This window comes from Aotus nancymaae, unplaced genomic scaffold (assembly GCF_030222135.1).
Source record: "Aotus nancymaae isolate 86718 unplaced genomic scaffold, 86718_ANA_hifiasm-v0.15.2.pri h1tg000010l, whole genome shotgun sequence".
NCBI classification, from domain to species: Eukaryota; Metazoa; Chordata; class Mammalia; order Primates; family Aotidae; genus Aotus; species Aotus nancymaae.
The window spans coordinates 35,579,417-35,591,463 of record NW_026988421.1 but is presented as its reverse complement, the minus strand read 5'-3'; the positions used below and the strand labels follow the sequence as shown (position 1 = coordinate 35,591,463).

Genomic DNA, 12,047 nt, shown 5'->3' with positions numbered 1-12,047 from the left:
CTTAAGGTTGTTTCTTCCCTTGGAGAGATTTTCTCTCTTATAAAGCCAAACCTTCAACTCTAGGTGCCAAACATCCATAGACCTTCCTTACCATATTCTCCTTTGTCAGTCTCTGCCGGGACTCCTGGAATTTTCTTTTCTTTAATTTCTTTCTTACATTATGCACAAAGAAAGGAAAGTCTGAGAACTGATTAATAACAATTAATAACACTTTTTATTTAGCACATTCACAAAAGAAATGGTTCTAAATTATCAATAATGAATCACTTTTCTGTGTTTTATAGTGATAACATATTAAAACATCAGTACTAGAAGAGTATTAGCATATATGGCAGTCAATACAAGTGTTAGAGTATGAATAATTGCAAATATATTTGTGCAATGACCTGAACAACTCTCCTTAATGGAGGTTGAATGCTCATAGGGATATTGAGGGAATCAGAAGATGTGATGAGAGGTTAGAGAAGACATAATAGTGGGAATGACCTTGATAAAAAAGAGCTACAGATGACAGCAGATCTGCAACCAGATGACCTAGCATTCTTCAGACAGGAATGAAGCAGATCTGGTACGGGGGTGGCAAAGAAACAATCACATTGCTAACTGAAGTAGTATTGAGGTTCTTTATATCACCAACAGATTTCAGATTAAAGTTCTGTAAAATTGTGGTTAGGAATAAAAATATCTCCATGCGGGCGAGTCCCTCTCCTGCACAAATTCGTTTCCCTGAAGATAACAAAGAGAGAAAGTAGTTACTCCTTGTATTTAACTGTGACTATCACAGACAGTCTGTTTGTGACTTGCACAAACAGAATATGCAGTAAATAATTGATGAATGACTGGGTAGATGAATGAACACATGGATGAATAGATGGATGAAATGATGGATGGAATAATGGATGGTGGGACAAACAAATGTACAAAAATGGACACACTTGCTATCTGTCTAACATCTAATCTCAATAGGCATCTTTCATTCAACAAATATTTAACAAATACTCGTAACAATCACTTCATTAGTTATTTCCACATTAAAACAGCTCTTTTGCCATTTTGAGTTTCCACCTGTCATTATATAAATACAACCATATCTCTGTTTCCTGTTTCAAGCCTGATATTCCACGATCTTTCCTTCCACTTTTCACATAATCCGTTCTCAGCTCTAGCCATACACACTCTTTATCAACGTTGAACACACCATGAAGTTTCAAGTTTCATATCCTGTTGTTCGTTTTGGCTAAGATACACCTTTATTAGGCTACATTCAGGACATAGGTCCAATTTTATTTCATCTTCACACTATTTATAATCCCCTCAAGTAATAAAATCATACCCTCTCTGGTTTTCCTCAACATCATACTCATGCTTTCATTAAAACATGAATCACCTGGAATCATAATTCTGTATTTATTTATCTATTGTGCTAAAATGTGAATTCTTGGGTGGGCATGGTGGCTCACGCCTGTAATCCCAGCACTTTGAGAGGCCAAGGTGGTGGGTAGATCACTTGAGGTCATTAGTTTGAGACCAGCCTGGCCAATATGGTGAAACCCTGTCTCTACTAAAAATGCAAAAATTAGCTGGGTGTGGTGTGGTATGGTGTGGTGTGTGGGCACCTGTAGTTCCAGCTACTTGGGAGGCTTTGACAGAAAAATTGCTTGAACCCAGGAGGCAGAGGTTGCAGTGAGCTGAGATCATGCCACTGCACTCCAGCCTGGGCAACAGAGCGAGATTCCATCTCAAAAAAAAAAAAAAAGAAAAAGTAAATTCTTGAATGAAGGTCTCTGTCCTTGTTATCTTGGAATCTACAGTGCCAAATATAGAGCAGACATAAAAGGTCAAAGAATCAAGGAAGGAGATTCCATGGCCAGAGACTCAGCACACAAAATGCAGGTGTGAAAATCAAGAATACAGGATATATGATCAAGACTGGAGGAATTCAGAGTGCTTTGGAATCACCATAAAGTAACCTCCTATCTTGTCAAGGTTTCCTGAACCCCATGATTATTTAGCAAATGTCTGACATTCTTGATCTAAAGTAAACGTTCTGCTCTGTCATTCATTAATTCCTTCAAAATGTCCAGCCTTCCCTTAGATTTTATCACCTCCTTTGAAGGAGATCAAACACTCTCTGAGTTACTTACTCCATTTTATGTCTCACTGTGTTGTATGAGAGAGCAAGAAGCATGCAGTTTCCCCCTCTATGCCCTACCCAGGGACTGTGCTTTTCTCTCTCAAAGTCCCTGTCTGACTAAATTACAATGACCTGTTTACTTTTCTTCCCTAACTCAGGAGTGAGCCTCTTAAGAATTCATTCTGTTCTCGTTGAAACTTGTGCCCCTAGAGCTCACCCTGGGAGGCGAGGAACACCATGTAGAAAACACTCAATGCAGTTGTGAACTTAGATACATTTCTCGTGGCAGGTAAGGAAAGATCAGATGAAGTTTGCCTTCTAGGAGGAGCTCTTGGGTACCTTAGTGATGTATCTAATGGCAGAGTTCAACCAACCTAGACATTAGTTTTCTCAGTTAGGAACAATGGAATTAACTCCTCAAAGCCCCACTATCTGGCCCAATAATGAGGGTGTATTGTGAGGGTGGAGCACACAGGTATTGGGAGTGGTGCTCTTGATCACGAACAAATAGAAATTCTACCAGCCCCAGAGGAGGTGCCATGTAAATTGCAACTGATTCCCAAGAGTTATCTCTTTCCCTTAAATACAGGTGGAGATAAGTTTCTATTACCTGCTGAGAAAGGCATGAAGTAGTCACTTTTCTTAAAGTTGCCATTTTTATCCAGAAAGTGGCCAGGGTCAAAGATCTTTGGATTGGGAAATTCTTTGTCACTGTGCAGCACGGAAGTCAGTGATGTCATTATGGTTGTGCCCTGGAAGTAACAAAACAGATAATCTGATTTATAAAGAAGTCTGGAAGTGAGAAGAAGTAGTGGACATCACATAGTCCCATATCATTGATCTTTAGATGAGGAAACTCAGGTCCAGCCAGACACAGTAATTTACATAGATGAGTTTAAGGCCAGTGACGGAATCTTGCTGAAGAGCTTTCTAATCACATTTGAAGTCTTGGGTACTTGTGTGTAACCTTCTGAATGTGCTCTCCTGATCAAGTGTGGATGCCCCTGTCTGTCCCCACTTGCCGCTCTATTTCATCTCTTCAAATTTCACACATCTTGTATTTAGATTATGTAGATTATGATTTAAAGTGGAAGTCTCTGTTGATATCTGAAATGTCCAAAGTATCTGTTCATGAAACTTTTGTAAATAAACATCTAATCTATCTAAATATGTTGTCTTTTGAGATGATAATCACAAGTGCAATAACAGGTAAAAACTATGGAGTGTTTATTATTGCCATCTATAGATTAATGTTAGTTTAAAACACTGAAAGATGATGAAATTAGAAAAATTATCACTTTGTCACAATTCAAGTCAGGATCATCAGGTCAGGCAAGGATCATCAATTAAAGCTAGAACCAATGGGTATGTGATTCTGGAAGCAGGAGTAACACATAGTCTTAATGTACCCCCATAGATTTTTACTAGTTGCATATAAAAAGCAGATCAGGCCAGGCACAGTGGCTCACTCCTATAATCCCAGCACTTTGGGAGGCTGAGGCAGGAGGATCATGAGGTCAAGAGAGCGAGACCATCCTGGCCAACATGGTGAAACCCTGTCTCTACTAAGAATACAAAAATTAGCTGGGTGTGATGGTGCATGCCTGTAGTCCCAGTTACTCAGGAGACTGAGGCAGGAGAATTGCTTGAACCCGGGAGGTGGAGGTTGCAGTGAGCTGAGATCACGCCACTGCACTCCAGACTGGTGACAGAGTGAGACTCTGTCTCAATTAAAAAAAAAAAAAGCAGAACCTCTGCAATGGTGAGATCTGGAGGATACCACCATATTATGTGAGGAACTTAGCATGAGCAATAATGGCACATGTGACATTTTATGCTCGTCCCTCATCAGTGTGATTCAGTGGGATATTTAAAGCACCTATGTAGTTTTCTTGCCAAAATTGTAGCTGGAATCTGCCTCTAGAAAACAGTCACACAAAACCAGTCTGAGGAACATTTTAAATGACTGCTGGTCTCAAAAAGGTCAACTGATTGAAAAGAAACAAACAAGGAAAGGAACTTTCCTTGATTATAGGAGGTGAAAAGGTCAACACAAATAAACTATATGCTTGTTCCTTGCCTGGATAGTAAACTGCAGAAGAAAAAAGCCATAAAAATATTCTCAGAAAATTGGAAAAATTTAAATTAGGCTGTATTATTATTTGAACAATAACTACTGAGTATGAATATTATTGTGTATAAGGAAAATCTTTGTTTTGGGGCATACATACTGCAGTATTGAGGTGTAGATAGATTCCAGTATTGAGAAAGACAAGCCTCTCCTGGTTGTGTGCTTTGGTAAAAACTGTGTGGACTGAGGTCCTAACTCTGGTAGAAAATCAGTGATAATTAGGGGGAACCCCATTGCATCTTTATAAGTTATCAATTCTGTCTTCTCCAGAGGATGACATTAGTAATTGAAACCTTATCAATCTCATTGTTTTCCGTCATGAAAATATAACTTCTATTATTTTTAATTGCTTAATAATAAGTGGAATTGTGTGGCTTATAGCACAGCAATTAAAACATCTGGATGAATACAGAAACCATATGATAGAAGGTATTGTGAACCTGCAAAGACTAAAATTGGTCTCCAGATTACAAAGGCAAAAATTGGTCCCAGTGATGGAAGAACCTCAGAGAGGTAAGTCCATACCTACAGTTAATATTTGACTGTGTTCACATCATGTTCAATTCTGATTCAGGACAGGAGGTGTTGTCATTATTACTGCCTATGAGAGAGGAATGAATCCATTCTCTGACATTCTGCATTTTTTCATATATTATATCTGGTACCAAACCATAGGTTTTTAGGCATTTCAAGAATACAACTAAGTGGTCACAAGAAGAAAAGTGGAAGAAAGAGAAAGCAATAAAAACAGACACATATTAGGAACATTTCTCACCTAGTTTTATGCAACCAGCATTATCTTGTTATCATAACTCTGACAAGAAACTTTTGAAGAAGAAAAGTTGCAGACAAAATATCTTATGAATATAAATACAGAAGTTCTAAACAATAAGTAACAGAGCAAATACAGCTTTTTCTGTATACTTATATATATTTAGTAACGGATGTGAGGCCAATATATGCAATCAGACAGATGCGGAGAATCAATTTGGCAAAATTGCACACATATTCATGACAAAAATTTATATAAAAATAAGAGAAGAGGGAAAATTTTCCTAATCTGATAAAGAACATCTACTAACATCTTAAAGATTTCTGATAAAGAGTATCTACTAAAATAGTTAAAGCATCATTCTTAGTAGTGAAGTATTAATATTCTTATACTCTACCCTGCAGCAGATCAGAAATGAAATAAAAGGATGCCCTCTATCACTAATTCTGTTCAGTGTTATTATGGAAAGCCTAGCCAGTTCAATAATGCAATAAAGATAAATTAAGGACAAAATAATTAGAAAATAAGAAATAAGATACATATTAACCTAGATAGCAAGATAATGTACATAGAAATTCCAAGCATATCCACAGGTAAATTATTAGTAATTATCAGTAAATTAAGGAAAGTTGTTAGATGTAAGGTCATCAGAATAGTAAAATTAGATACAATTACATATACCAGTTACAAAGAAATAAAAATTTATAATAAAATATTAATTATCTAGGAAAAACATAATGATAGAGTTGTAAGCCACTGTACTGAAACTAAAACATTACTGAGAAAACAGAATAAAGCTCAGTAAGTTGTGAGCATAACCATATTCATGAATTTAAAAATTCAATGCATGAACATGCTAAGTCTTTCCAAATTGAACTATACATTGAATGTAACTTTGATAAAAATCTCAGAAGAATGTTTTTGGAAATTGACACACTGATTATTTTCAACAATTATTTGAAAATGTAAACACCTAAGAGTAGCCTATTAAGGAAACCTATTATAGGTGGGGAGTTGGGGAGAGAGAGCACAGGGAGAAATGCCAGATATAGGTGATGGGGAAGAAGGCAGCAAATCACACTGCCATGTGTATACCTATGCAACAATCTTGCATGTTCTTTACATGTACCCCAAAACCTAAAATGCAATTAAAAAAAGAAAAAAAAGAAAAGAGCTTTATAAATTTTTATAGCCCCAAACAAAATAGCAGAAAGTCCATCAAGCTGCCACATATATGAGTATTGGACCTCTCTCATCTTGTGTTTTTAGAGGATTGGAGTCAAACTGGCACTTTGGAAATTTTGGAAGCACAGAAATAAAGTGTAAGAGAAACAAGCTTACCTTGGGGATGAGGTAATTTCTGAACTTAATGTCAGTGGTCACTGCATGGGGCACACCGGTGGGGGCAAGGTTAATGTATCTCTGGATTTCGTGCACTACAGCATCCGTATAAGGCATGTGGCTCCTATCCTGCATGCAGGGGCTCCTGTGTCTGCCAATTACGTTATCAATCTCTTCCTGGACTTTAGCTGACAAGACACAAGGAAGAACTGATGGAAACGGAGATACATAGAACATTTATCATAGCAATTCATGGCCACATTAAACATCACATAAAAATCCCAACAACATTACAAACATGAGTTACATGTCCAAAAGTACAAGCAGCCGTATAAAGAGAATTGCCATACAATAGATACATATCATTCCCCTACAAACTAGTAATTACAGTACACAAGTACATTTCTATAAATTAGCACACATGACAACTAATACAAATGTAAGTAATAAATTATTTAAAAAATAAACAACACAATAAGTCAAGAAATTACAGTGCTTGTAAACAGAAAAACAAGAATCAAATAGTATATGTATTATTAAAATAATACATGAGGTATACTGTTAAATTGTAATGGTTTTATAAATATATTTGTGTTTGTGTTTTTTGTGCGTTCATGTGTGTGTGTGTGTGTGTGGGGAGGTGCAATTAGCAATGGTACTCTCTTCACTCTTCCAGTTCCCAATTGTGGCCACTTTGAACATGCTAGCAGCTTCTTCTGAAATGTATATTCATATTTCTAAATAACCACTATCTCTTTACATTTTTTTACTTAACAATTTTTAGACAATATTTAATGATTTTCTGGTATGAGAGATGAGAATTTTAATCTCCATCTCTATTCCATATATAGACACACACCCACAAAGTGATATGTATACACACACACACACACAATTCTCCTACTTATCAGAATATACTTAGACCACAATTCCAGGTTATATCACTATTCATTATTTACATCATTCTGACACACACACACACACATACACACATCTATTTATACACACACATTCTTCGTTGGCTTTTTAGTTAACTCACAATTTTATATGTTTCAAGTTAGACTATTTGCACATGCTCAGGTACATGTTTGCAACTCCCAGTAATAATTTCCCAATTATCTGGAAATCTCAGACTATCAATCACATCTCTTCGCTTCTTTTCATCTCCTCTACATGTGTTATCCACCTGGTCTTTTCTGAAGTGGTTTTTTTCCAGGACTGGTGCCCAGCAGTCTCTCTGATACTCTCATTCTCTTAAATGAGGTCTCCTGATTCCTGGCACCTGTGGTTTTTACTGACTTGGTTTCAGACATGAGATGGAGCACAACCTCCAGTATTGGAGAAAGTTAGTATAGAGCGTGAAATTTGTAGCAAGCATACAGGTCTATTTTTTTTTCTATTAATACACAAGATACTATGCTTGGTAATTCTGATGCTGTCCGAATGCTGATATTTTATACATGACCTAATATATGTCTCTGAAAGATTTTCCCTTTACTTCTGGTGCTCCAAAATTCTATGACCCTGTGTCCTGTGGTGCATGTTTTAATTTCATTTACTCTGCTGAACACTTGTAACTTACTATTAACATGGCAAAATATGGGGGTCTTTTCTCTAGACTTGTTTCTTCTCTGGAGAATATCTAGCTGACTGCTGAATGTCAGGAAGCAAGATGGAGAAAAATGCTGAGTCTTTGAATCCGAGGAGTAGATCTTTCCCAAGCCTTTTTTTCTGGCTTCACACCTCACACTTTTCTGGCCCTGTAAATTTTTCCCAAGTACAGGGCTTCTTAGCCTCAGTTTCTCTGGAGAGAGTGCCTCACTTTTCCAGTGGGAAAAAATCAGGTCCCTGATAAAAGGAGTTATGGAGGAAACCTGGGAGAGCCTCCCTTTCAGCCTCATTCTCTACCTTCTTTGGCCCTTGATGCCTCCAAATACTCAACCTTATAAGAATCATAGTGACACATATTAGCTTTTCCTCTTGATAAATCTTCCTCTGCTGACACTTAGGTTACAACTTCATCCTCTAGTTGTGTCAATTGTCAATTCTCCATTGTCTCTCTGTATTTTAGAAATTTGCCAAAGACTTGTTGGCTGTTTTCTATTCTCCTTTCTTTTTACTTCAGCAGGCTAATTTTAATTTATAATTTAGTTATTGAAATTTCAGTGGGATCCTGACACGGGGGAAAAGGTATGCTATCTGCTGCAAAACAGGAAGTATTTAAAGGTAAATTCTAAGGAAATGTAGAATTTACTCTAAAGGTAAATTGTAAATTCTAAAGAAAAGTTGTATTGGAAAGATGCAATTATTAACCCCCTCTTCCAAAAATTCCCATTTGGTAAAACAGCAGTTGTATGAAATACACTTCTAGAATAATAAAATTCCTTTAGGTACAGTCTCTGCTTAAATCAAAACACCTTTCTTAGGAGTCTAACTTTTAGATTACTTCCCAAACTGGAATTTATCTCAGGATGCCTCACTACAATTCTAGAATTTCCACTTATGCTTCAATAAAGATTGTTTTTATCTCCCTACCCCAGCATTAGAGCATGGAATTTTCAAAATGGGAAAAGATATGTTCAAGAATATACCTACTGTTCAAAGTGGACTTTTCATTATAAAACCAACATTCAATACCAGGCCAAATTATGTTGGCTCTCCCAACCACAAATTACTTCTGCTGAAATCCAGACACTTAATCAGGGCTTTATTTATTTTGCTGCTGCCATACTGTTTTTACTGATCTTGGACATCCTCCTTTATCGTGCAAAGATGTCCTTTTTAATGATGGTATCAAATTTAGACAGATTACAGCTGATGACACAAATTTAAAGAATGAAGCTTCTTTAAGGGAAGCAGAATGGAGGACACTGGCACCATCTTCTCAGCATTGTTCTGAAATTCACTTTGCTCATCATCTGTGGTCCTACCTGTGACCTCTGGGTGCTTCAGCAGGAGCAGGAGTCCATATCTCAGAGTGGTGCTTGTTGTCTCTGTTCCAGCAACAAATAGATCAGCTACAGTGCCAACCAAGTTTTCAATAGTGAATTCAGACTCTTGGTTGTCCTTTTCCTAGAAGTGATTTCATGCAATTATCTGAGAAATTATGTGCCAGCATATCTAATTACATTAAATTAAAAAAAATACTATGTTATAAAGTTAGCCAGAAGAGAAACTGGGTGGTACAGTATTAGAAAAAATAACTGTATGGTATGGCAGAAACTGCAGATCAGTTGACTCAAACTTTATTTCCTGATAGACCTACAAATTCCATTCATGAAATCATTTGCTGCTTAGTTTAGTTACAAAGAATATTTATTTCCCCAGAAATATAAGCAGAAGTACACTGATGCCCTGTCTTAGTTCAATTTGTGTTATATAACAGAATACTGTAGACTTGGTAATTTATAAAGAAAATAAATTTATTTCTGATGATTCTAAAGACTGGGAAGTCCAAGAGCATGGCACTGGCCTCTGGTAATTGCCTTCATGCTATTTCATTGCATGGCAAAAAGTAGAAGGACAAGGAAGGGTAAGAGTGAGAGAACAAGAAAGAGCCACACTCACATTGATGACAAACTGTCAAGAACCACACAACTCTTGCAGTAATGATATGAGTATACTTATAAGGGCAGAACACTGATGACCTAGTCATGTCTTGTTAGGCTGCACCTTCTAACACTGTTGCATTGGGCAATCATTGTTAGTGCATGAACTCTAGGGGACACAATCAAACCAGAACATGAATCTTCTTTTATTTTCTTCTTATTACTCAAAACACAAATGTGAAGGAGGAGGTGGGATTGACATCACCTTGGGACATGAGTATTTGGTCATAGTCATCAAGACTTCTGTATTAAATATGGTGAAAAAAAAAAAAAGAAGGCATTGACTCTCTGATGCTTCAGGGCTACCATATTATTTCTAATCTAGGCCACTATAAGACTTCTTGTATTTGAGATATATAAACTATTTGGTTAAGCTCTTGATATAGTTTGGATAATAAATACTGTCTCCCCAAATCTTTAGTTGAAATTCAATCCCCAGTGTTGTATTTGGGACCTGGTGAGAGGTGATTGGATCATAGGGGTAGATTTCTCATGAATGTTTTTTCCTTTGATGCTATCATGAAAATAAGTGAGTTCACATAAGATCTGGTTGTTTAAAACTGTTTCTCCAACTTGCTTCTCCTCTTGCCATGTGATGTGCCTGCTGCTGCTTTGCCTTCTGCAATGAGCAAATGCTCCCTGAGGACTCTCCAGAAGCTGAGCAGATGCCAGCATCATGCTTGTACAGCCTGCAGAACTGTGAGCCAAGCAGACCTCATTTTCTTATAAATTATCTGGCCTCAGATATTTCTTTATAGCAATGCAAGAATAGCCTAACACATTCATTTTTATGAATTTTTCTTATTTTTAAGTGAAAACAATTTTAGTTTATAAATATAGGTAAATTAGGGCCATATTATGAAAAGTGTTACTCTCTTGAATCAAGAGTTTGCAATTCTCTTCTTTCATTAAAAATTTACAAAGACTCAGTATTGCCGACATATTCGTTATGAAGCTGAAATTGTTTAAAACAAATATATCAACAAAACCAAGAATAAAATATAATGAAAGAGAATGAGCTCACAAAGGCAAGATAGGTCTGACAAAATTGCAATCCAGATGGGAGGCAGCAGGCAACTTATTCTAGGGAACAAGTTCAGGAATAAATAGGAATATACAAAGTGAAGAGAAATGTCAATTATTAACACAAAGACTTGAGGTATTAACTGCCTATATTGGATGCAGAAGAGTAGGGGTAATGCAAATGCCAAGGCTAAGGGACTAATCAAATAAAGATCTCATAAATGGAAAGTGTGAATACACCTTCAATAAGTATTTGAATTAGCAATCAAGAACTCCCATGCTAAAAAAGTTCCAGCTCAGGATATCTTCACTAGTGAATTCTACAAAAATAGTTAAAAAGAGCTCGGATCCAAGGGAAAAGGAAAGAGACCTTGTGTGAACAAGGTAATGTCCTCAAGAAGTCTCAAAATCACAGCTCACTACAGTACTTGTGCTCATGAAGGCAAAGAAGCCCACCTTGACTTCAGATCCTAGCAGTCTTCCAGATTGGGTAGGGAAGCAGAGAACACTCCCATCTGCCTTTTCCATAGATTACTAAGTCTCTCAGTGTTTGACCTTTGCCAGCTTCTTACTTTATTTGTGTGTGTGTGTGTGCGTGTGTGTGTTTGTGAGCTGTAGATTCTTCCTATGAGTTGACCAATAAGCTCCATTACTCTCTCTAACACTCTATTTGGCCTATGATTATTCACCTGTAATATTGGCTCTTCCTTTGAGGATAATTGGTCATTGACTTCTTTGTCAGCCAACTGGAAATCTCTGATGCCTCAGGCTGTGGAAAGGTCTGAGAGATGTACAGTGGCTTAGACTCCACTCTTTGGTACAAAGGAGGACAATGTTGAGTGGGGCTTAACTGGGCCTGTCTATCCTCTGGTCTCCCAACAGCAGGTGCAAGCACCACCACTGATGGAGGTGGCAGGAGAGTTACATAGACTCTGTAAGATTTCCTTGGTTATAAATAGCCTTAGTATGGTGGTTTTCTCAAATGCCAGCTGTACTAGCAATATACTGGGCTTGTGAACACACTCAAGACCTTCTGAT

At 37.1% G+C, this 12,047-nt stretch overlaps 1 protein-coding gene across 1 annotated transcript in view; it reads right to left on the bottom strand.

Annotated features, from left to right (window-relative positions):
- Positions 1-191: 191 nt before the first annotated feature.
- CYP2C8 (cytochrome P450 family 2 subfamily C member 8) overlaps positions 192-12,047 on the bottom strand; it is a 30,655-nt gene continuing 18,799 nt past the window's right edge. Inside the window, exons 6-9 of the mRNA XM_012439613.3 lie at positions 9,309-9,450; positions 6,379-6,566; positions 2,745-2,886; positions 192-726 (exon numbers count right to left, since the gene is read on the bottom strand). Coding sequence (XP_012295036.2) covers positions 545-726; positions 2,745-2,886; positions 6,379-6,566; positions 9,309-9,450 — 654 coding nt within the window. The 3' untranslated portion in view covers positions 192-544. The remainder of the gene's footprint in view (positions 727-2,744; positions 2,887-6,378; positions 6,567-9,308; positions 9,451-12,047) is intronic.